The sequence below is a fragment of the Chaetodon auriga genome, chromosome 13, assembly GCF_051107435.1.
Source record: "Chaetodon auriga isolate fChaAug3 chromosome 13, fChaAug3.hap1, whole genome shotgun sequence".
NCBI classification, from domain to species: domain Eukaryota; kingdom Metazoa; phylum Chordata; class Actinopteri; order Chaetodontiformes; family Chaetodontidae; genus Chaetodon; species Chaetodon auriga.
Window position 1 is genome coordinate 1,495,098 of NC_135086.1, and position 24,639 is coordinate 1,519,736.

Sequence of the window (24,639 nt, forward strand, 5' to 3'; positions counted from 1 at the left end):
CTGTAATGTGATTTAAAGCTCATGATTTGTGCTTTAAAGATGTTTTTACTAGAGGAAAACTGCAGCAATTCAATGATATGACAAACCAGACGTACCAGGATTTTGGTGACAGTGAACAAAGCAACACAGCACTATAAGTCACTCCAGTTCAAATCAAGTAAAGTTCAATTATCCACTCTAAAAAACAACTAATGTACAATGGAAACATACAAAGTGTCCCTCTGAAAGCAGAGAAGAGTACAAGTATAAAGTAATATAAGATGGAAATTCTCAAGTTAAATACCTGACATTGTACTTAATACATACTTGAATAAATGTTCTTTGTTACTTTCTAGCTCTTGTATATATTCACTTATTTTTTCATCTACTTATATGTAGATAATAGTTTATGTTTAATTATCTTTATTTAGCTTTACTGTCCTTGTTTTTAGTTCTGTGTCTATTTCTGTCTTCGTGTAAATTGTTCGTGTGTAACCTACACGCAAAAACAAAACAAAACAAAACAAAAATCCTGGTTGGCCAATAAAAGAGATTCTGCTGTGACACTCCAGTCCAGCAGGTGGCAGTAAAGCGTCTACAGTCCAACACGAATAAACCCAAAGAAGAAGAAACGGTGGTCACAGGTCAAAGTTGAATGTAGTAAAAACATGGTTGAACACGGGGATATCCGCGTGGTTCACAGAGGTGGCAGTAAAATAAACTTCAGAGATCCTGTCATCAGCAATGATTCAAGGTAAGAGTGTGTTTTCAGTCCGATAACGTTTAATATTTGGCGGAAGACATTCTCACGTATTCTTAGTAGCTAGAGAGCTAAAGCCGGCCTTAGCCGTTAGCATTAGCCATACAAGCTGCTAGCTAGCTAGCTGTTGATATGCTTGTTGCTGTTTACAAAGAAGTGACACCAACTTTATGTAATTCTAACTTTATTTCCACACACACTATCAAAACATTGCAGTTTTTGGTCCTGAAACTGTTGAGTTCTTGTGTAAAAGACGCGGTTTATGTTGCTGCAGGTTCCTGCTGTGCGCCTCAGGAGAGAGTGTGAAGGTGTTCAGCACCTCCACAGAGGAGTGTATCCACGACCTGCGGGGACACACCGACCTGGTGACAGGTGTGCTGCTTAAACCCTCCAACCACCTGCAGGTACAGACATCACATCCGTCAAATTTACATTTAGGTAATGCAGAGAAAAGCAGCAAATATTCACAGAAACCAGAGCCATGAGTTGTTCTTTATAATTCTAAAAGATAATTAGCTTTGCATTATATACAGCCCAATATTTGTCAGTGTCCACAGTTTCATTGAGAAAAACTTTTTATTTAGGTTTATCTTTCAGCCCTTTAACTCAGAAAAGAAAAGAGGCTCTGGCTCTGTGTCATTTTATCCAGGAAGGTGTGTAGCTGTTATTGTTTTCAGATGGACTCCTGCAAATCCTGGATGAATACATTGTACTGTGATGTATGTATTGTTTTTTGTGGTTTGTTTAGGGTAAACCATTTGTTTAATAAAGGCATTGAAAGTAGGCTGTGGGTAGCTGCTGTCTGTAAAGATTTTTCTGTCACATTTCATTTCCTGTGACGATGCGCCGTTGTTTCGTTGCAGGCCTGCTCCTGCTCAGCAGATGGCACTGTCAGACTTTGGGACTTCACAGATGGCATCCTCATTAAGGTACGGCTTGATTCTCGTATTCTCTAACATCTGTTTCATAACATGTGTTGATTGTTTTTGGGACATTATCCATATTTCATTCAACAGCAGAATGATCAAGGTGTTCATGGCGGAGCGTGGTGAGCGCCTGTCACAGTTTACCTGTAGCAGTATATCCTCCCCCTTTACTGTGGAGGTCTTTCACAGCTGTCAGTGGGACTTTATGCACAGTGATAGTGAAGGACTCATGGGTTGGTACTGGTTTGTGTTATGTTTTCTCTGATGTCTGGCAGCCATGTGTGACAGCTGTGTGATCTCTTCCAGACGTATGTCATCGGATACCCGATTTACTCCATCTGCGCATCTGCAAACCATGAAGGAGTCATCTTTATCGTTATTCCCATGCATAGTGACAAAAGATCTGGTGGGTTTGGCATCTTTTATGATTATTGGTCATTGCTTTGGCTTGAAGCCTAAACTGTCTCAGCATCCATTAGACACCATGTTGGTGGACAATGTTAATGTTGGCTAATCTCATGCACTCATTCAACTGCATGAGACCAAAAGAGGAGCCTAATCAGTAATGTGGGATGTGCACGAGGTGTCCGTCTATTACAGCATCTTTGGTTTCCACTAGGAGGCGCCAGACACTGAAAATTATTCTCACGGGGGCTTTAATGTGTGTGAAGTTGAAACTGGGTAAGAGGTCACTGGGAAATATATGTAATAGGCTTTTGTGTGTCTGTGTGTGTGCAGAGTTGTTCCAGCTGGTTGCGATACATCTGCCCCAGAGCGGAGATCAGCTGGTGGAGGCCCGAGAGCTCTCCGCTGTGATCACTGACGTCAGCTCCAACCCAGCGGCCATCGTCTTCGGCAGAGGGGTACGTTCACCAGCACTACTGTCACCAACGCACCACCTGGAACAGTTACATTCCCAAATTGATACCCGCTTAGATAAAATGCTGCCGTATCAGAGGGATTTTGTTCTGAAAGCTGTGAGCCTTTGGCCGAGCCCTAGTGGCTGTCTGGACCCCCAGGTTGGGAACCAGTGAGCTACAGAAATACTGCAATACTTAAATTTTCTTTGAGTACAGCTCCCTGCTCTCTGCTAGATGGTGGGACAAAGCCACTTCACACTGACACGGTCATTTACTCAAGCACAGGGTTCAAATACAGATCCCAGGTCAGCTTTTCTGTGTGTATGTGTTCATAATCAGACGTTTTCCTCCTCACAGGGTGAATATATTGCTTCAGTTAAAGGTTTGCAGCTGGAGGTCTACTTCTTCAAGAAGCAAAAGACGTTCAGGTGAGCGAGGCGTGGAGACTTAAAGTGCATTAAAGATGATCATTTCACACGATTTGTTGTTCAGTAACACTGTGTGTCTGTCCTCGTCCGGGATGTTAACAGGTTTCCCCTCAAAGAAGACAACAAGAAGGGAGGCAAGAACACGTTCACGTGTGTCGCCTGTCACCCGAAAGATGACTGCATTGCCACCGGACACGAAGATGGAAAGATTCGCTTGTGGTGAGTGAAGTAACAGCGTGACCTTGAAACTTAAGCACTCGCCCAGTGTTACATAAGTTTGAACAAATATTTAGTCTGCCGCTCACTTGGTTTGCATGTTTTCCTGAAAGCTGCACCGATGGCCTCCACTCCTGTAGCACAGTGGGGACTTCTTGTCACCTCCTCCACCTCGAGTGAACCACAGTTTTTGATTTTTGGAGAGCTCGGTGTGTCTGTTGTGTGTGAATGTAGGTCATGGTTGCGGTGAAGAAACTTTATTATTCTTAAGTTACTGTTTATCCTCTCAGGAGAAACTTCAACCACAAGAAGGAGTACACATACTCCACCCTGCACTGGCACCACAGTGCTGTCAGCGCGCTGTGCTTCACCCCAGAAGGTAGATGCATTTCACACTGGGACTCTTCACCTCACTGCAGATATTTAAGATCTTAGATGGAAAACTGGAGGTTTTGTCCTGTTTCAGAAAATAGTTTTGTGCCATAATGACCAAATTAGATTGACATCCCTGCCCTGCTCCTGCCTCTGCATGTGCCTCTGCTTCGTTTCACCAGGCACCAACCTGCTGAGTGGAGGCATAGAGTCGGTGCTCGTCCAGTGGCGATACAACCAAGAGAGCCAGCGGGACTTCCTGCCCCGTCTGGGAGCCGCCATCACGCACATCGCTGTCTCACCTGACGGAGCGCTGTTCTGTACCTCACACAGTGACAACAGTAAGGAGCTGTCACCTGCCTGACATACTCACATGAAGCAATGAGCAGCAAGCTGTTGGAGAAATGATTGTGATGGTGGAAAAAGTGGAAATAACTGTCTTAAAGCGAGCACCCAGTGGCCACTAGTGGTACTACAGCTTAAAGTAGTTGGAGCATGAATGCACCATCGATGCCCCATTGAGGGTCTCTCAATCAAAACTATGGAAACTAAAGCGATAGCTTGATGATGTCATGAAGTGGTGTGGGATCATGGGAGTTGTTGTTTTCATTGTTAAACAACCACCAAGTGTGATGTGACTTAGGATGAAAGAGCTAATGTATTAAAGTTTTATTCAGGTTGTTTAGTCACATTCACAGACTGATAAGAGTTGTTTCAGAGGCTTCAGTGTGAAGGTAAAGCTTGGCTCACTGATATCTGTCTCCTCTCCTTTCAGAGATCACAATCATCCAGAGCTGCGTTAAAGTATCAGCTGTCATTCAGGGCCTGGTCAAAGGTGAGTACAGACGACATGTCGCAGCACGTCGATCGATCATAAACACGCCGTACGTGCTCACAGATGATAAACGTATACGCTCCATCATAAACAGCCGTTCACAGTTCCTGAGAGCAATGAGGTCTTCATCCATCAACATGTTCAGTTTAACTGATAAACCAATCAGCCGGCCTGTTGAGGCCGAGATGTTGAAAAATAGCAAATATCCCAGATTTAAACTAAGATTGAGTCCAGGTAAGTGCAGTGCTGCGTTCAAAGACATTAAGGAAATCAAAGTAACGTCATGTGTTAACAAGTGTGTAAGAGTCACGGGCGTGGTAACTGTTCTCCAGCTCATTTGCAGGTGTTTTATGTGGTATTAAACCAGAATTCTGTGTGATATCCTTTTTTATGTAGTGTGTGTGTTTTGTGGTCATTCTGTGTCCGAAAGCAGAAATAAAAATTTTGCCTTGTCATGAATTTCTCAGCAGTTGTGCCTCATGTGACATATCAAAAAGAGAAAAACAGGGATAGACTCTGCATGTAGAGACAGTCTTTGACTTCCACTCTTTTTTTAATGTCTGTGCAGGAGACAGTGTGAGGACAGACCTGATGGTCGACCCGCGCAGCAAGTCCCTGGTCCTGAACGGGAAACCGGGTCACCTGCAGTTTTACTCCCTGCAGAGAGACAAGCTGCTGTACAACGTAAGCACCTCTGCTTCGTAGTCTGAGCTAAAGATGGCTCACACAGGTCAGACCAGATGTTTGCGGGTCTTTCTTGGAGGCTTTTATTAACCTAATGTGCAATTTCAACAGCTGAAATAGCATAAAAGTGGTTATGAGACGTTTTTATTTCAATTACAAACAGAAGTTTGGAGCACAAATCTGTTCTGATCCACTTATATCTGTCAACAACAGCTTGGTGTGAATTAGCCGTAGTTCTGAGGTCCCTCATCTTTTCCACAGCTGGACATCGTGCAGCAGGAGTACATTCACGAGTCGGGCCTGCAGCAGTTTGAGGTGGTCAAGGCGGCCTTCGGTGCCTCTGGCGACTGGCTGGCAACAGTGGAAGAAAGAAAGCAGAAAGCCGCTGAGCTGGAGCTGAACTTGAAGCTGTGGGCATTCGATGAGCAAACACAAAGGTGCAGATGTTTTGACTACACATGGCGTCAGCCAGAGACACATACGTTCAGTCGTGGACTGGTCTAAAAGTGTTTCCAAGGTTGTAATAATCCAGTGTCGACCCGCTAACACGCCTTCTGTATCACCTGCAGTTTTGTGCTGAACACGACCATCTCGGCCCCCCACGAGGCCCAGATTACAGCCATGTGCTTCTCCAACGCCACCGACAGCCAGACCACCATGCTGGTCTCCGCCAGCAAGGACGGGCACTTCAAAGCCTGGCAGCTGGCCGCGCCGGCCCACACAGAGGGTGAGCAGTGCAGCTCAGTTTCTGACTGTCCATTCAAGCAGAACACAGTTTGGCTGAGCTGTGCTGAAGGGTGGTAACACTAACTTTTCTGCCCCGTCATGAGTCGCTCCGGTTTATTTAAGAACTAAGCGTTCCTCATAAGTCACTGAAGAGCTCTGTGTGATCTGACTAGTTAAAATTGAACTCAAGCTAAATTTCATTATTCACATCCCGACCTTTCTGTGTGCAGTTTGCATGCTTTGGTTGTTGCTGGGCTCTGTTGGAAAAAGGAAAGTGATCTGCTTGTGTCTGCGACGGGGTCAACCGTCCTCCGTCCTCCATGCATCTCCCACCGGTCGCGTGTCAGAAGCGGAGCGTTTAGCCTGCTGAGCTTTGTAGACTTGTTCAGATTTTGCTTATTTCATCATTTTCCTTTGATTTTTGTGCTTCTGCCATGGTTCAGTAGCCTCTGTTGTTCAATGATTTCTTTTTTTGCGTGTATTAATTGGGTTTATTGTTGCTGTACGATCAGGAGTCTGTGCAGGATGTTTTATTTTGAAATTATTGCACTTGAAGCAACAAACTGCAAGTGGCTGAATAACATTAGCTTTAATCACATGTGACTGCCGGCCAGACAAACCCAGTTTGGAGGTTGGAAAAGTCATTGTAACGTCCCTCCTACCATCAGTGCCATGAAGGGGATTCTTTTATCCAGAGTTCTTTGTACAAACATTGATTTTTAGCTGGGCGCCATCAGTAGGAATCACTGTGTTGGTGCCAGCCTGGACCGTTTTGGCTTCACAGCACACAGAGTTGAATGTCCGGTTTGAGCCAAATTAGGCCGTATTTCTCACTAATTCAACTCTCTCCGTGTCTGTCTCCCTCTCTCCTTCCCCTCGAACGTGCCAGCAGATGAAGGCCCTTCCTGGTCGTGTGATTTCGTGGGAACCTATCACGGTCTGGTGCCCGGGTGCTGCTGTTTCTCAGCCGATGGCTCTCTGTTGGCCGTCAGCTTTCAGGAGGTGGTGACCGTGTGGAGCCCGGCCTCCTGGGAGCTCCTGACAACCCTGTCCCAGCCGCCAAAAGCCATCAGGTCAGAGCATAAAGAGGCGCTCGCATCACCCACACCTTCGCTGAGGCTGGGCGCTGAACCTCAGGGCTCATTTTTAAGTATTGAAAATGATCATCGATTTGAGATTTCCCTGGTCTCCTGCTGTTTGTGGGGCAATTACAGAGGTTTTTCTTAAAGGAAAAAAACTGATCATGACACAAGCATTTTTAGGGCCACCACTCATCTCTGAGACACACACACACACACACACAGGATAAGAGAGGCACAAGTAACATGAAATACATGCAAAACTACAAACTGTCCTGGTGAACAAGCAGCTAATGTTTGTACAAGATGAGCAGAAACTGATAAAACAGAAGTACAGACTAGATACAGAGACACCAAGGACCTGCTTTCAGTGAAAACAAAGAGGTTTGACAGCACTCAACATATAGTTTAATCTTTGAGGAAGGCTCATCTCTCACTGCTGGGAGCTGTGGTTTTTAGTGAAGGTTAAACAGGAGTAAAAACTCTGAATCATTGGGACTGTTTTCAGCTGAGGATCAATCTGCTCTCGTTGCTCTAGTGAGTATTTGGGGCAGCAGGACGGTGTGTGTGGGATTCAGTCCAAATAGTGTGTGTGTGTGTGTGTGTGTGTGTGTGTGTGTGTGTGTGTGTGTGTGTGTGTGTGTGTGTGTGTGTGTGTGACTCATCAGTGTGGTTTTATGTGGAGCTCTGAGGCACAAAGGAATAAGATGTCACACTTTGAGTACAAAGCTAACACTTGTTAGCAGGATCTGTTCAGTGTCCTTTGATTTCAGCTCAGTGTTTGGAGACACAGAGGTGTTGATTAGCTTAATGATAGTTTTCATCTGCAGTGTTTTTTTCACATATGGATGTTAAAAGACAGCTAGACAAACGACAAACGACAGCATTAAAGCATATATTTGTCTAGCGAGACACATCAAAAGTCCAAAATATCCTAAAACAAATGAAAATTAGGTGTAAGCAAATGTCTTAATTAGTGTTTTCAAGGCAGGAAAGTGATTGACAGACGCATGAGGAAGGCAGATGCTGCACCGTCGAGCTGCTGCACTGCAGAGTGTTTATTTCATGCGTCTCCAGTCAGACTGGGCTCGCATTCAGAGAAACATACGACAGTCAGACAAAGCTCAGCTCACACAGGCTCACTAAGCAGCCGCTTGTTTTAGGTTTTGGCCGTTGTCTCTGAGCAGTTAAATGACCTTGTCTCCGCGCTGGCAGAAGTCCAGAGCGTCGTCTCTCACAGCACACAGGGGACGTAACCGCCTGAAAAAAGTGCTGCCTGTCAGCCGCCTGCAGTTTCGCAACGTTGCTGGACACTCAGAAACGTTGTCCCCGCTGCTCAAGAAGGGGCCCCAAGGGCAGCGAGGACATGAAACTACCGTTGTTAGTTTCTGTACCACTTTTCCACAAAACACTCAGTCAGCATTCGGCATACTGAGCTGAAAAACAAGGAGAGCTGACTGGCAGTTTAGCTCAAAGTGAAGGAAGCAGCTGAGATAAAACTTCAGCTGCCAAGAAACGTCTTTGAACGCTCTCAAATGTGTCCCAGTCAACTAATAATGCAGAACCAATGAGCTGCCTCGCACACACTCAGAAAGCCTCTTCAACGAGCAGACGTGTCCTGTGTAATTTGGAAGCTCAAAGGGAATTTGTGCGTAATGAGACTTCAGAGTTGAAGACGTTAATGGTCCTCTGTTTTGACAGCTGCCCACTGCCCCTTACATAAGTACCACCTATGGATGAGCAGAGCTGGGTCAACCGCTTCACCTGCAGCCGCACCAACTCCACTCTCTGCATGCAAATCAGGACATATTTGCAAAGGAATGTCGCAGACTCTGTTTAAATAACATGTAAAGGCGCCGTTTTGAGTCTGAAATCGATTTGTCTGCCAGACGCAGATTTTCCGGCTGTTTGGCTCTTCGTGGGTGTTCGGACCCTCGTCTGCGTGCTCCCGTTTGAAGCCTCCAAAGCAGAAAACTCCTCAAAAGCTAATCCTGTGAAATATTTGTGTGGTGTAAGGAGCTGGTTGGCTGTCGGGGGAGGGGGGTGCGTGTGCACAGGAAAATAAAAGAGTTTTTTTCTCCAACAGGGATCTTTGTTTTGGCCGTCTAAGCTGTTCCAAGTATCTGCTGGGAACCACTGCCAACAACCTGCTCTGCTGCTGGAACCTCCTCACCTGCTCATGTGAGGCTGCACGCAGAGTGCATTTGTTGCAGTTGACTTTAGTTTTGTTCGTGCACATAATTCCTCTTTCTCTGCTTCCTGCCCTCTCCTGCAGTGGAGTGGAGCACCTCGATGGACGTGAGCCTGCTGCTGGCTGACCCCCTCTCTGAGAACATGGCTGCCTTCTGCTGTCAGGCTGGATGCACCGACCGTAAGCTTTTGCTGTAATCACACCTGCAACCCACAGCAGCCATCTCTGAACGGGTCACTGACGCCTGAAAGTATGACAGAGCGTGCAACACAACCCTGCAGCAGCATCAGATTTCAGCGTGAAATCCAGTTTTCATTCATTCTGCATATCAGCCTCATAAACTCACTGCTTCACTTCTGCGAGACACGTTCCCAGAGCGGTGGGCTGAGGATGAACAGTCTGTAGATACATGTTTTTTAATAAGACTTGGAGTCTGCAGCCATGCTAGCAGCTCTGTGAGGCTGTTTGTGGGCACAGCAGTAATTTGAGCTAATGCTAACATCAACATGCTCACAGTGACAGTGTTAGCATGCTAATGCTAAGCAGGTGTGACATTCACCAGGCTCACCATCTGAGTTTAGAGTGTTAGCATGCTAGCATTACTGATCACAGCTGACCTGACGATGGCGCTAGAGGAATGTTTGTACCAAATTTCATCATGTCACTTAAACCCATCATAAAAACCTCATGGTGGCGCTACAGTAAACGTCAGGGCACCATGAGCATCTGTGTGTCCTTCTGTCCATCACTTCCTCAGTGGAAGTGAAGAAATCTGACCATTTCTGCTGGTTTTCTCTCTTCTCTGTTTTCAGTGTTTGTGTTTAAGCCCAGCGAACCTCGGCCGCTGTTTTCCCATAAGGCCGTGTGCTCGGGGAAAGTGACTCGCGCCGTCTTTGCCCCGCGGGAGGAGATGCTGGAGAGCTGCGAGGAGAGCAGCCAATGGCTCAACCGCTCCCAGCTGTACTTCCTCACTCAGTACATGGTAAACAACACTCAGCCGCAAAGATGTTCGCCTGGATGGCGTGTTCGCTCACGGAGGCAGCGTTAGATTTACAGTGATTGGTCCAAAGGAGCGCACTCTCACATGTTTATAAGCTGACATATTTGTTACTAATTTGCCTTGTAAAGATGAGCTGACACTTAATGCAGACATGTTTACTCCAACGACATGATAAAACCAAAAGTCATAGTAAGCAGGAAATGAAGTCAAACTAAATGAAGACAAGCTGAGCTTCATATTCTGCTGTGTGTCTTCTCAGAAACGTCCATATGTGATCTGATGTATGTCGGTGTAGCTACAGTGGCTTTTGATTTTCACTAAAAAGGCCGTTTTTTTTACCTTCTGCACATTCTGCTCATGCTGTGTTCATGCTGTTGGCTGATGTGGACTCTCCACTGTAGGACCTCTTGACGTTCACCACCAAGGCGGAGGAGGACAAACTGATGGCGTCCAGCAAACAGGTACAGCACGCCCAGTGGTGGAAGACGCATTCACATCGTTTACTGACGAGTAGCTGAAGCTGTCAGACAAATGTGGTGGAGTAAAAGTACTGTATTTGTTTCTGAGATGAAGGATAAAGTTGCATGAAATGGAAATACAAGTACTTTGAACTTGTCCTGAAGTACAGTAGTTGAGTAAATGTACTTGGTTACGTCCCAGCGCTGCTCAGCGTCCGAGGCTTCACACATTTCTGGCCTCAGCGTGCAGAGTTGATCAGTTATCTGGCGGTTACTCGTGCAGTTACGTGTTTTCATCGTTCTGTTCGGAAACCTCTTCTGTCTTCCGTCTCACCTCTGCGAGACATGTCCTTCTCTTCCTCACGTTGTGATTGTCTCTCTCTCCTCCTCAAGCTTGTGATCGATGACAGCGTGGCCATGACACCGTTCTACCTGCTGCTGGGGAAACAGCGGCAGCAGCAGCAGGAGGGCGGAGACGCTGCGAGCGGCATGTCTGCAGAGAGGACGGCTCTGCCTCAGGGCTCTGCTGCCGTCAGAGAGGTCGGCCGTCCTGCCCGCTGGGGTTTATGTCCACTTTGAGTTGCATAGAAGCATCATTGATCTGTAGATGTTTGCTTGGCTGTTGAAGTTCAGAACCAAAGTATTTATTTTAGTTGATGTTGAGCATCTCACATTTGAGACTTCTCATATTTTTGTGATCTTTTAAAATCAGTTTTGTAGTTTGCTTTGCAGTAAATCTTGTGTCTTTTCTCTTCCTGGCAGCTTCTGCAGACCCCGGCCCACGTCTTGCCCTCCACCTCTTTCCTCTGCTCAATGTTTGTGAAGTCTCTGCTCATCTCCACTGCAGACGGCAGGTCAGTAGTTCTTCAAGGCTGGTCTGAAAACCTGCCAGGCCGCAGGCGTTCAGCACATTCTCTGCGTGAATATCCAAATATTCCTTCTTCAATAATTAGCCAGTAAAAGCTGAAAATGAGTTCAGTCGTTGGGCTTATTTGTGCTCTTTTTATGGTCTGATGTCAGCATGAGTTGACAGAACACAGCTGGAATTCAGGCTTCAAATGACTCAGCAACTTGAGCTCTGTGTTAAAACGATGCATGTGGGAAAACTTGGACTTGTTGTTTATCTCTAAAAATATGCAGAGTCACGTTAACCTCTTTTTCCCCTCCACGCGTTCTCGCGGCCTCAGGGAGGAAAATAAACATGCAGAGGAGGAAATGGAGAGCGAGAAAGAGGAAGAGGATTCAGAGGAGGAAATGGAATCCAGCAGCACAAGACCGGCGCAGGCGTCAGCGTCGAGCCGGGCAGCGGAGCCTGCAGAGCCGTCTCTGACCAAAGCCCAGCTGAGGGAGCTGAGGAGGGTGAAGAAACTAGACCACAGCTGGCTCGCAGGCCTGCTGGACTCCTGAACATGACCGTGCACAAAGACAGACACTCACACAGATGCAGTGCCACAGAAGGTCCTCACCACACGAGTGGGTTTTTTCACTGTCAGGGGTTATTAAATCAGAGGGGATTTTTTTATCTAAAAAAAAAAAGTGCAAACAAAGAAAAACAGAAAAAGTTCGGTTGCATAAGTGTCCCTTCGTTTGGCAGCTGTCACAGCTTTGAGTCAGTGTTGACAAGTCTGAATCGTTTCCAAGTGTTAGATGGAGTCTGGATTGAATTGAGGTCTGGATCCCGACCCAGGCCCTCCAGAACATTAACCTTACTGTTTCTCAGCTGTTCTTTTGTATTTTTGTGGTTGTTGTTGAGGAGTCACAGTTCTCCTGCAGACTGCTGCAGGCTCTCCTCCAGGATTTCTCTGTACTTGGCTGCAGCACCAAACTCTCAGCACACGATGTGATTTCCAGTATAATTTCCTCTTTCCCTTCTTCTGTCACACCATGGACCAACGCTCGCCGTGCACTGCATGCACAGCCGTGTGAGACTCTGCAAGAGTTCTTCAGTGATTTGGAAGCAGCAATCCGCAGTGAAAGTTTTATTTGAGATCCCGGTTCCTCCCATCCGTCTCCACAATGCTTGGCAGGACGCCACCACCAGACCTCCTGCAGGGAACGGTGTGTTTTTGCTCATGTTCGGTCTTTGGTTTACACCAAACGTGTAATTTAGAATAATCAGCAAGCTCAGTTTTGAAGTGAGAACGCCGTCGACTCTTCTCTGATGCCTGCAGATATTCTGTGTTTTTGAATTGCAGAATATCAAACATCCTGCTGACTTTTCGTGGTTCTCAGCCTTTGCGGTTTGTTGCAGTGTAATTGATGTTTAGGCTTCGTCTTTCTCTGCAGGTTTGCTCAAATTTGTATTTAAACGTAATACTGCTCCACTTGTACAGAAGCCTGATGTTTATGTTTAGAGATTTGTTTGTAGAGTTTTGACCTCAGAAGTTGATATTTTTGTGTTTTTTTTTCCTGGTTGAGAGTCAGTGGTCTTCATGGTGCAGCAAAAACTGGATCTTTAGCCTTCATTTCACTTCATACGACGTCATACAGGCGGCTTCATTGACGATGAGTGTCACAGAAAAGGGAATCAACACTTATGCAGTTATTTATATGACTGATTGATCCACATGAAAAAGTCCACGGTGAGGTGAAAACCTTCTGTAGGCACCGTCTCATTGCACATTTATGTGCAGTTCCACATTTTTCTACACATTGGAGTTGAATAAAGATGGAAATCTTTCTTTAAGCCGTCAGCCTTGATGATTCCCACCTGTTACACAACATGAGTGTGTCTGTGCAATGGAATTCAGTGGAGAATGAAGCTCAGGTTTCACACGTCGTTGTATAAGCAGGTGAACTATGACTCTACTTCTAATCAAAAAGGATTTGAAAGCTTCTGCTTGCGTAAATCTTCAACGTGAAGTTTTCTTGTGCGACCTTGAAAAGTCCCGTTATGGCTGCTGTAAGGTCAGATCGCGCTCCCGATTCTTGACCAACGAAACCTGAAGTCCTGACTAAGCTGTCCGAGAAGCAGAAGGTGGAGTTTTGTTCCCGGCGTTGGATGAGAAAGTGCACTCTCATCTCAGCATTTTTCAGTTCCTTTCTCTGTCAGGTGCTCCGGCTCGAGGCCTCTCACCGCAGAGCTCAGATCCCTCCTGCTGCTTCGTGACCTCTGCGATCGACATGTCAGAGGCGTTCAGGAGCTCTGGCCGTCAAACTGGGTCGCCCTATAAATCCTAATGGCATTCTGAACTGTTTATGCTTTTAGTGGCTTGATATGAGCTGAGAATGTAAAGCAGATCCATAAAAACACAAGTCCTGTCTGAATCTTTAGAGTTAACTTTGAAACGTGCGTCAGGGCGAAAAACCTAAACTGCTTTAAACCCTGAAACTCTGAAAGTTTGATCGTCTTCTTTGTCCATGACCTTTGAATTTTCCCCTGAGCAAATCACCAGACTGAGCAGCAGACGATCCTCTGTAGAAATGTACAGAACTGTTAAATAAACCCTGACAGTTTCATCTTAAATCAGTCCCTACAGTTGTCGAGATGCCATTTATGCATGCTGATAAGCTGCTAACATTATAAATAATAAACAGGAACCAGTTTTTGTTTTCTTCTGATAACGAGTTGATAATCTCGTTATCTTGAAATAACAAAGCTCAACGCTCTTGGCTTCCGTATGTAGAACTATCTATATCTATATCTATCTATCTAGATCGATCGATCAGTGGGAAACAGCTAGCCTAGCATCTTAAAAAGAACAAGTTGCGTTTTTTCCGCGGGTTGTGTTGTATGCCCACCTCAGCGCTACGTCCAGCTAAGACAAAGATAGATATTAGATATTACCAGCCATGAACCACGACTTCTTTTCATACAGAATAAGGAAATGAGGTGTTATGTGTTAATTCACTTTAGAGGAGTTGGTGGGTGCATGTTTTCAGAATTGAGACTGAGCCAGGCTAACCGTTTCCCCTGTTTCCAGTCTTTATGCTAAGCTAAGCTAACTGGCTGCCGTCATATCACGCCTGCTTGTGAGAGTGGTATCAATCTTCTCATATTCATCAAAATGTCCTTGTGTTGATGTTTTCTCTGACTCAGCGGAGTTTAACAAACAAACTGACTCGTGAAACAGTGTTCGGGCTTCTGACACCTGACTTCGAGGAGCAGCAGTGGTATCAGTGTCATTTCTGACACTTAAATCATCTCATTGTCTCAGAAGCTGTGAGAGATCTTTCACATAAACGAGGAAACGTCTCAGCTGTTCACGTATCTTCAGTCCAGTTCCCGTGAGTACATTTCACTTCGTGCAGATTGAAAGATAAGTCAGAATAAGGTCTGAATCATTTGAAACAAGACAGGAGTCCGTGCTGCAGGCCAGACCTGCTTCAAGCACCGCCTCAGTGGTACCAGGAGCATCCATCAGGCTAAATCAGTGTTTCTCAATTCCGGTCCTCGGGCCCCCCTGCCCTGCATGTTTTAGATATTTCCTGCTCCAATTCAAATGAGTGGCTCGTTATCAAGCCACTGCAGAGCTTGATGACGAGCCGATCATTTGAATCAGCTGTGGTGGAGGGAAACATCTAAAACATGCAGGGCAGGGGGGCCCGAGGACCGGAATTGAGAAACACTGGGCTAAATGTACCGTCCTGTGCTCGCCCTCTCCGTCATGCTGGTGTTGTTTGACCTTTACGGGTACAAAATGAGAATAGAAGCTGTTAAAATGTGATAGAACATTTGGACAGCAATAAACTGCTCAGAAAGGACCTATTGTGTATTCATTAGCTGTGTCTGTGATTAGCAGCGCGCTGGTATTTGGTGTTACGTAAACCTCTTAAAGTGGCACTAGCTCCTGGTATGACTGCAATAAACACGGTTTTATTAAGGGCATATCAGCAATTAAATCTATAAATACATAAAGTCTTAGAATGGCCGTAAAATGCCGAGTCAAAGCCCACAGACGCGTGTTGCAGAAAAACCAGGTCGGTCTTTGTCTTTTCTGCAGGCCTGCAAGTCCGGATCGTCCAGATCATCCAGCTCAGCTTCAAGTCACTCAGTTTAACCCGGGCTGCCTGGAAGAAAGGGATTCTGGGAGGGAAATTAGCAGCTAACTCTGCTGTGGTATGTGACCTCACACATCAGCAGCCAAGACCAAGAAACCCTGCTAACATAACACACACACACACACACACACACACACACACACACACACACACACACACACACACAAGACTGAACAGGCAATTGTGAAGGTTTTCTTTATTTAGGAGACCTCATGCAATACAAGCAGTACCAACATTCTTCTATTCAGTGGAGTGCGATTATTACATAAAAACGGATGATTTCTTTATGATTTAATGCTTTCGTCTACTGAACTATAACTATATATATAACACTGATATATATATATATATATATACTGTATATACAGAGAGATATATAGTCAGATTAAAGCGGTATGATACAGATGTACTCAAATAAAATGCAGTAATTGTACTTTATACACAAATTTAAAAAATCTTTAAGAAACCTCAATTTGACACAAAATGTTAACACTAGGTATATAAAAACATGTAAAAAAAAAAAAAAAACAGCATGGCAACAGTAAACACATCTTTTTTTTGCCTTTTCCAATTGTATATAAGTAAGTTTATACTGACTGACAGCTAGAGTTATTTACATTAAAAATATAGAGTTATGGCCATGTGTGATTCCTGAATCAGCAGACCGACCGACCGACCGTTTTAAGAGCTGCTTTTGTTCTCATGCCCAGACTGGTTTGAGGTCACGTTAAACCTGAGTGGAACATGAAAATGAAGCTCCATTCCCTGTGAGTGTGCACCTCACGTCACACCTGCAGACGGCCTGACTAACCGCCGTGTCCTCCACCAGCTTTCATGGGAACGTGCAGCTAAAAAGTGGCCTTCTGTTCTCCTACATCTGGTGGAGCTACATCTGTGTCCAACCTAAACACTTCTTCCTCCCTTACTAAAATCCTGGCTAGACTGGCCCGATTTTTCGTGGGTGGGGTGCGGCGAGTTACCGTCTGGATGTAGCCACATGTGTGCGTTTAACAGCTGTCAAGGCTAAATTACAATAAGGCGACAGAAATCACTGATCGGACGAGAGGAAAGGAGCGAGTTAGAGCTACGTTAGTTACTTCTTCTGGGTAGATTTTACAAGTGAGATTATACAAGCCAAAGCAGTAAAACACAACCCTGCTCAGTTCAATGCACTCAGGTTTTGTTGCTACAGCCTCACTGGGTCTGGTGTGATCAGTATCTTATGACGGCTGACGTTAGCTGACGTTTGCAAGCTTTAGGTGAAGATACTGCCGTGTTGCTGACATTACAGCTCAGCCAGTTAGCTTCCTTTATGACTACATAAGTTTTAGTATTTATCATGGAATTGTGCACAGTGGCCACAGTTCAGAAAAAGCTGCATAGCCTCACTTCAAAGCAAAGCTACTTTCCAATATCTGTGATTTAAACTAAAAAAATCAGCTCAAGGGGAAAGTAGCATGCTTTAACTTCTGTAACGCCAAAGATGTCAAAATAAAGGTCAGATCTTTAACGTCTCCACCTCTGCTGAAGCTTAGAGCATTAAGAACCAAAGCCCTGACTCAGTCCCGGTCCAGAGCCTGTTGGCAGTCTGAAGCGGTTTACTGAAATCAGATAAGAGCTGCTGACCAAGCTCTCCGTCTAACGGGGCATCTGGGGTAAAACTGTGGGGTATTCAGACTTTTTCACAAGCGCTGGTACAGTTTTTCCTCAACATGTGGTGCTGAGTAATAAAATATGTGCCTTTTCTAACCACAGTCCCCCCGCAGCACCCAAACACACAAGGAGACCATTAGCATTTTAAGTAAGAACGAGCAGGAGAGGGTTTTTTCAGGGAGGGGTGAGTCAGGACTTCAGCCATGTGCAAAAATATTGATCAAATGCCTGATCACGCGTTCGGTGTAATGACAGACGTCAATCACGTAAAGTGCCGGTGTAACAACAATCACGATTGAGAAATTACTCGAGAACATGAAGATCAAAAGGTGACAAAATAACACTATTAACGTAAACTACCAGAAAAACAAAATTTAAGTACAATCTCAGGGCGGGTTAGAAATGTTCAGATATACTCGGGTGTATGAAAGCGTTAGTGAACCTACACAGCTACTGTCACCTGATGTAAAAATAGAGATTTGGAATGCTTCAGACAGATAACAGGTTTCCCTCACTTCCTTTTATGCCACATATGGACTTTGACTTTGGTAACTGAGAGAGATATTGACGAGGGTGCATAGGATTTCTCATTTCTTTCTTATGGCACAACCGCAAGCGCGCAACACAATACTGATGATACAGTTATAAAAACCACCGTCTGCATTTCCTGAATAAATACAGTTCATTGCATAACCCTTATAACCACGTATTAAAGAGACTAGATCCCAGTTTTGTGTTTGGTTAAATAAAAAGCATCGTCCCGCCTTCTGCAGGGGGACATCCTCAACCCGCTCATCATACATGAATATGTAAGCTGACACAACCAAAGAGCAGGCTATCAGAGAACAGCTAGCAGACACAGCTACAGCACCAATGAAGTCACTGAGAGGCAAGTGTCAGAAAACTGGAGGGCGTTTTGCGTTTTGGGGTCTCAGCCGACAGTCGCCCCCCTTGATCCGAGCCTCAGTGCCTGCTTCCCTGCCAGACTTCTCCCTGGTTTTGCCTGTTAGTTAGCTGAAGCACCTTTTAAACATCTTTGCAGCTAGACCCAGGCTGTTAGAGGAGAGTCTTTTACAGTGCGTTATCCCCTGATTTCTTTAACAGGACCCACACATTTGGGTCAGACGCCTAGAGGGTTGACAGCACATGTATCAAAGGGCGAGGACCCATAAACGAGAGACCGAGGCTCTCGCCTGACTCCTAGACTGAAAGTGTTAGAGAAAACCTGCCTTAACTAAAGTTCTGCTCTGGATTAGTTTCCTATAACTGTAAGCTTTCTACTCACCTCCCTCTGCTAATGAGTGATGCTTTATTAATGGCTACGCAAAGCACGTTAGGTTACCTCTCTCTGGTTTACGTTAGCATTAGCATTCTGCCGGCTACAAGGACAGATGTTAGATAAATAAGATGCAGGGTAAGGGTTGAGAAATATGTACCCAGGACAGAGTCTCTTTAATGCGGTTAGACGGTGGTAGGAAGTGAGGGGCTGTCCACCGTCTCCACCTTCTGCTCCGGCGAGCAGCAGAGGAAGAGGCGGCTTCCAAGGCTCTTGAAGGCAAATGCAAAGTACATGATGTGACCCATGGCTACGAAGGAGACGGAGATGATGACCAGCAGGCCGAAGGCCTCAGGGTTCGGAGCCAGAATCACCATGATGAAGTGCAGCAGGTCTAAGAGGTAATTCATGGAGTTCTGGACGCCGTTGATCACACCTCGCTCCGACTCGATCACATTCTCCTGGATGAGCTGAGTCACTGTCAGGTCAAAAGACCACAGGCCTAAAGGACAGAGATCAGCTGTTAGTCCTAATGCTATCTTTTACAGCCACAATAAAACGACTTTGGAAGACTACAGTAGCTGGAGGAGGAATTATCAGGTTAAATTATGGGAATCAAAGGTTGCAAATATTGCTCTGACATCCACGACACATCCGTAGAGGTCGGATGTGAAATTGTGGACTTGTGCAAAAATTCAACCTGTGGACCTTCTTGTCCTGCTTCAGTCATATTAGGAAGTCATAATTTGGGAACAGCTTGTTATTATGATCTTGAAAGGAAGAAAAACATGCCAGCGAAGCACTAACACTGTAATTTCCTTTCAAATAACACTAACAAACCAATTTAGACTGTGTACCATTAACTTCAATGCAATCAATGATCATTTGCACTTTGAAGCTTCTACTCAAAACAAAGTAATATTAAATACGCTTACCAACTCTAGCAGCAATGACGCCAGCAAACAGCAGACTAACGGACATGTAGGACTGCAGAGGTGGAAGCTCTTCAGCTGGGGCAGCGGTGGTGGCGTTTCCACCGGTAAGAACGCTGGTGAGGCTGTGGTCGGCCTCCGGCAGCGCGTTCTCTCCGATCAGGTGGGTGTAAAGGTCCTGGAAGGGTGAGACGCTGAGGTCGAAGGGGCTCCCGGGAGCAAAGACGGAGACGACGCACAGCATGAGGCAGGATAACTGGGCCATGCCCGAAATGAAGCCTGTGCGGATCAGGCCGCACTTCTTGCGAACCCAAGTGAAGGCGACTGTGCCGCAGATGCCCGACACAGCAGAGGCCCCCATCAGCAGGCTGAGCACCGAGCCGTTGAGGCCCTGCGTGTAGGCGTAGCCCGTGGTGATGCAGTCGAAGCCCAGCACCGTCATGTAGAGGAAAGCCAAGGACATGCCGGCGAAGAAGATGTTCTGGTTGTAGTAGGCGACCCAGCCGGCCTTGAAGGTGCGCAGAGGTTCGGTCGCCTGGTAGCAGCAGCCGCGCTGCTTGGGGGAGTCGGGCTTGGTCACCACTGAGGTTTCATTCATCAGCGGCTGAGACGACTCCTCGGGACTCTGGCCGTCCTCCACGTCTGCGAAAGGGCAGAAGCATGACGAGATTTAGCTCAGTTCAATCTGGATCATCACACAGGCGAAAACTCACCAAACTCCACCGATGAGTAAGACGCTTATTAACTCTCAGATTGCACAAATCAAGCACAAGCTTCTTGTAGCTACCTTTCTGTGGGCTGAGCTGTTTGAGCTCCTGCTGCTGCTCCTTCTGGCCGGCTTTCACGGCCAGCGCCGGCGTCTTCTGGTAGACCTTCCATAGCAGCGCGTACTCCAGACACATGGAGCACAGGTTCCAGCCGGAGATGAAGCCGCAGCCAATGAAATGGGAACCAAAGGCCATTATTTGACCAACCAGCATGGGAGCCAGGATGTTGGTCAGCTGGTCGATAATCCGCACTGTGGCATTCATGTCTGTGGAAGGGTAAGTCAACATTAACTTCCTGATTTTGTGTGGTCTATTACAGTCCTCATGTTTTGGAAGGTTTTACAGTCTGTGATAGCAGGTTGTACAAAAATGATGGTACTAGCACAGCAGAATGATAAAGGTTGTCAAGTTCATTGAAAGTTTTCCACCATGTGAGCAAACCTGTAAGCACTTTTCAACAATCAGGTACGCTACAGGTCAAAGCCAGAGTGAGTCAGCGTCCGGGGTTCAAAGTCCGCCTCAGAGCAGACCTGATAAGGGGTCACGTGAGACCTACATTCGACGATAAGCCGGCAGCAGGCAAGAAACACTGACCTGCCAACTTGCTGCTGTCCTGACCTGCCACAACCACCACCCAGTCCCTCTGGATGGTGATGGATGTAGCTGTGCTGGCCAGGTTGGCGATGTTGGCGATGGTGATGACCAGAATGTAGCAGGTGGTCTGAAAAAAAAAAAAAAAAAATTACATTAGTATGCTAGTGTTGAATTTTGCCAATCCCCATTTTGTTTAATGAAGGGGCGAAGCTGCTAACGTTCTATATTTACTTACTGCCAACAAAATCAACGCAAGTATAAAACTAACAGTGAATTATTTGAGTATTGTTTGTTCAGCCAAAGCCGGCTTGTTCCTCCATCATTGTCCAACAACTATTAAACAGAGCCTGTCACTCGCACTGGGTGACATGTTCCTTCATGACCGTGAGCACACCTTGGTACACCTCAGCCTGTACTTGAGCAAATGTGTATTAATCTGCAGCGATAAATAGTCCCTCATCAAATGCACTACTTCGTCCTGTTTGAGTAACGTTTGCTCAGAACCACAGTGACCTGCTGCTTCAGGAAACCACCGAGCCTTTTTTGTTTTTAATGAAACTACATGTTTGTGACCTGCTTATGAAACTTCAGGAGGAACCAATGAGCTTTGAGCTGAGAGCCAATCAGAGTGTATTTAGACGTGTGTTTCAGTTACCCCGAGAAATAACATCTTTTTTTAATATACATGTTTTATCTTAGGACAAATCAACAAACACATACAGGTAAAATTCATCAACAGGCAAACTCTCTCCGGTCATAATGTTCAGTGAAAATCATTCCCTTCATGACACAGATTTTCGTTAAGTAGCCTGCCTATCAGCTGGTTTTGAGCTCAGTAAACACAGATAATATTCTCCTGTTTGTCCAGGACTTTGAAATCTACGAGACACGTGGACCAGCACAGATGGAAACCCTGAGACGAACAAACCATTGTGCTATTTTCATGGCCTTTGTTTAGAAAAAAATGCAGAAAAATACTGAAGTTAACCTTCACACATGGATATATAAGACTTACATCAAGTCTACATCATCGCTGTTTGAGTAAACGCCTCCAATTTTAGTTATTTCATGATTTGACTCAGCTGTATGAACCGAAACCCTCTGTATCTCTAATCCACCTGTAAAATGAGACTTCCTGAATAGTTGTCAGGTTTATTAACCGAAGGTGAAGCCAAAGTGCTGCTATCACATGTCATCTTATGTAAACTAAAAAAATCTGATTACTTCCTGTGGAAAAAATCTATCACACTATGTGAAAAACAGCAGCTTAATTCAGAGAGCATGACAGATAACACAACCCTGAACGTGTGAGCTCAATCACAGCGGCAGTGACGGAGCGAACAGCATATTTAATGCAGAAACGGCTCGTTTGTGAACACACTGGCCGGCTTGTTTGCTGGTCTGTACGTAGACTGAAACGCAGCTGCTCTGATCGCAACAGGCCAGGCCACATTTCTCTCTCTGCGTCATGTGACAGGCCTCGAAGAACCTGCTGACTACACAGCCTTGGACGAGACACCCGATCTCCTGTTTCGCCGACCTCTCTCCACCTCCGCACACACTCCAGCGCCGGCCGGCCCTCTAAACACTCTCACATGGCGAAAATCCCTCCCTTTCTCTGGAGACCCAAAGGCGTACCACAAACGCAGAGGGCAGACATTCCCTGAAACAGAAAGGCTTTTGTGTTTCAAGCCGACACCTCCCACAGCGGAGGGAAACCTGTGTGATCTGCAGCTCTGCACCTCGGCTGCAGGAGTAGGTGCACCTCTTTCTGCTGAGGGAGCTCCAATGAAGCCACATAGCTCAACAAGTGTAAACAAGCCCCTCTGCAAGACACTGACACAAAATGTCTTTGTTGACGTGTGTAATTACCTCTAATGCTTCGTTTATGAATGCAACACAGCAAGCAGAGTTTGGTTATTAACTATTGTTATGAAAGAAACTAATTTGTGGTGAATCATGAGAATCAAGGAATGCTGTGATACATTATGAAAACACAAATTTATATAACAACTAATCTACATTCAGTTTAAGTTAGTAGAGCAGCCAAAGGTCTTCTGGGAGTGAACTACGCTCCTCTCACTCGTCTGTAAAAGCTGCTCAAAAGCTCATAAATTATACTGATGGCAGTCCATATCAGTGAAAGTCAGCGAGTTCCAGTGCTGGGGTCAGAGTGCTGCACTTGAGAAAAAGGGCTCAACGTGTTTTCAGTGAAAATCCCCATCAGATCACCGTGAAACAGCCAGTGTGTAAAGACAGCACAGGGGGGATCTTACCAGAATCCATCCATTGTAGAGCTCCACAAGCTGTTCTTTGAACTGGAAAACAACCATCAGGAGGATCCCGCACACGATGACGCAACTGTTCTGGACCAGCAGCGAAGTCTGGGCCACTGTGGAAACGCCACGAAGGACATTAGGGACAGAAATCTGATCAAAGACAACAAGTTTCTGTCTGACAAACTAGTTCATTAGAGCGCTTTGACAAGACGGTTGGACACAGTCCCTGCTCTAATCTAACGGTGTCTTTGCCAAATCCCTCTGGACAAATATTCAACAAGAGCATGACACTATAAAGCCAGCGCTCCACGTCTATTTCCAGGCATTTCATTCAACACAAACAATCCCAGCTATACGTGGTTTTGATGTGTGCTCCTCTTTACCTTTCAGTCTGGGATTTCTGTCCACCCAGTCCCCAATGATGGCCCCCAGCAGCAGCACTGAGCCGGCCACCACCAGCCCATACACGGCGGTGAGCAGCAGGCTGTTCCCATACAGCTCCACCAGGAACACAGCCACGGCGAAGTTCCACATTCGGTCCCCCTGAGAACCCAAATTTTGATTATTTATAGGCCGGACTGATATTTGACTCAACACCTCCACCTCCACTCAAACCCGCATAAATAATAAGAGCCGTCTCTGCTTTCACGTGCTGGAAACGATCACCTCCTCAGTCTAATCCATCCTTCAGGAGCTATTTGTAAAGACCAGCAGTGTGTGGTGAGCTGCACAGTGAAAACATGTCATTTTACATTGTAATGACAGCTACAACAACAATAACACATCCACGCTGTTACAGTGAGCTCCACACCGAAGAGCCACACACGGAGCCCGTCATCACACCTACAAACACATGATGGTGTGTCCTTTAAATAGACAATCGTGTAAATGCAGTAGTGTCAGTGTCTCTCTTACCCATGTTGACAGAGCATGTCCCATGTAAATAAGGAATTTGGCTGAAGTGAAGAAGTCTCGGACAGACTCTGCAAAGAAAACACGGGGTTAAGTGTTACAGCCGGGGGTCCACATCCATCTTTACCCGCTGATGTGAAGCCTCCTTTTGGGCATTAATTTATCATTTCGCACGCTAATGAAAATAACCTACCACAGCACGTCTTCTTAGGTCCAGAGTTATCCATTTTAAAGCTGTCCAAGTGCAAAAAATACCCAGGTGAATATCGCTTTTTCCGCTGTCTTCTCGTACTGTACCGTGAAAGTGGGTCGACCCCGGCTACCACTGCATCGTACGGCCACACGAAAAACAAAAAGGACGCGGCGTTTCTCCCTTTTTCTCCTTTCCAAACTTAGCTAACACTGTAGCTGAAGTCGGAAAGAAATAGTTTTATGAGCTAAAAAGCCGGCTGGCGGTGAAAAACGAGAAGCTTGGAGCTGGTTTCAGCGCCGCTCCGGTGGACGGTTAGCTCCGCTCTGCTGCGCTCTGTTTACGTCCCGCCTCGAATATACCCACGCTGTCACGTGACCCGCCATTATTTACCTCGTGTCAAAAACAAGTGCGGCCCTCCCACCGCACGCGCGCCCCCAAATAAAAGAAAAGCCGGAGCGTTTCTGCACAAAAAAAAGTGTCATTGTTAATGACACCGTAAATCTACCTGTTTACCTGCA

The 24,639-nt window shown here is 45.9% G+C and overlaps 2 protein-coding genes across 3 annotated transcripts; one reads left to right on the forward strand and one right to left on the reverse strand.

Annotated features, from left to right (window-relative positions):
• Positions 1-632: 632 nt before the first annotated feature.
• wdr75 (WD repeat domain 75) lies at positions 633-13,200 on the forward strand. 2 transcript variants are annotated; one of them, XM_076747796.1, is made up of 21 exons: positions 633-733; positions 1,014-1,143; positions 1,603-1,668; positions 1,972-2,071; positions 2,404-2,528; positions 2,883-2,953; positions 3,056-3,172; positions 3,460-3,548; positions 3,724-3,882; positions 4,317-4,376; positions 4,945-5,060; positions 5,322-5,497; positions 5,630-5,787; positions 6,679-6,859; positions 8,952-9,046; positions 9,141-9,236; positions 9,869-10,038; positions 10,458-10,517; positions 10,908-11,054; positions 11,277-11,368; positions 11,702-13,200. In XM_076747796.1, the coding sequence occupies exons 1-21, from the start codon at positions 648-650 to the stop codon at positions 11,919-11,921; spliced, it is 2,514 nt and encodes an 837-aa protein (XP_076603911.1). In that variant the 5' UTR covers positions 633-647; the 3' UTR covers positions 11,922-13,200. The 2 variants fall into 2 exon arrangements, with proteins under 2 accessions (XP_076603911.1, XP_076603910.1); XM_076747795.1 differs by having other exon boundaries at positions 636-733; positions 6,676-6,859.
• Positions 13,201-15,694: 2,494 nt separating this feature from the next.
• On the reverse strand, positions 15,695-24,478 carry slc40a1 (solute carrier family 40 member 1). Its single transcript, XM_076747420.1, has 8 exons — positions 24,122-24,478; positions 23,932-23,999; positions 23,400-23,559; positions 23,014-23,129; positions 20,738-20,864; positions 20,164-20,409; positions 19,380-20,018; positions 15,695-18,946 (listed from the first exon to the last, which is right to left on the reverse strand). The coding sequence occupies exons 1-8, from the start codon at positions 24,153-24,155 to the stop codon at positions 18,630-18,632; spliced, it is 1,707 nt and encodes a 568-aa protein (XP_076603535.1). The 5' UTR covers positions 24,156-24,478; the 3' UTR covers positions 15,695-18,629.
• Between the last annotated feature and the right edge of the window lie 161 nt (positions 24,479-24,639).

Excerpts from the sequence above, each read along its gene's own strand:
- wdr75 (XM_076747795.1), top strand. The coding sequence starts at position 648 with ATGGTTGAACACGGGGATATCCGCGTGGTTCACAGAGGTGGCAGTAAA. Across the intron at positions 2,529-2,882 it reads CCATCGTCTTCGGCAGAGGG|GGTGAATATATTGCTTCAGT; the intron begins GTACGTTCACCA and ends TCCTCCTCACAG. Across the intron at positions 6,860-8,951 it reads CAGCCGCCAAAAGCCATCAG|GGATCTTTGTTTTGGCCGTC; the intron begins GTCAGAGCATAA and ends TTTCTCCAACAG.
- slc40a1 (XM_076747420.1), bottom strand. The coding sequence starts at position 24,155 with ATGGATAACTCTGGACCTAAGAAGACGTGCTGTG. Across the intron at positions 24,000-24,121 it reads ACCTAAGAAGACGTGCTGTG|AGTCTGTCCGAGACTTCTTC; the intron begins GTAGGTTATTTT and ends TTTTCTTTGCAG. Across the intron at positions 18,947-19,379 it reads CGTCATTGCTGCTAGAGTTG|GCCTGTGGTCTTTTGACCTG; the intron begins GTAAGCGTATTT and ends TCTGTCCTTTAG.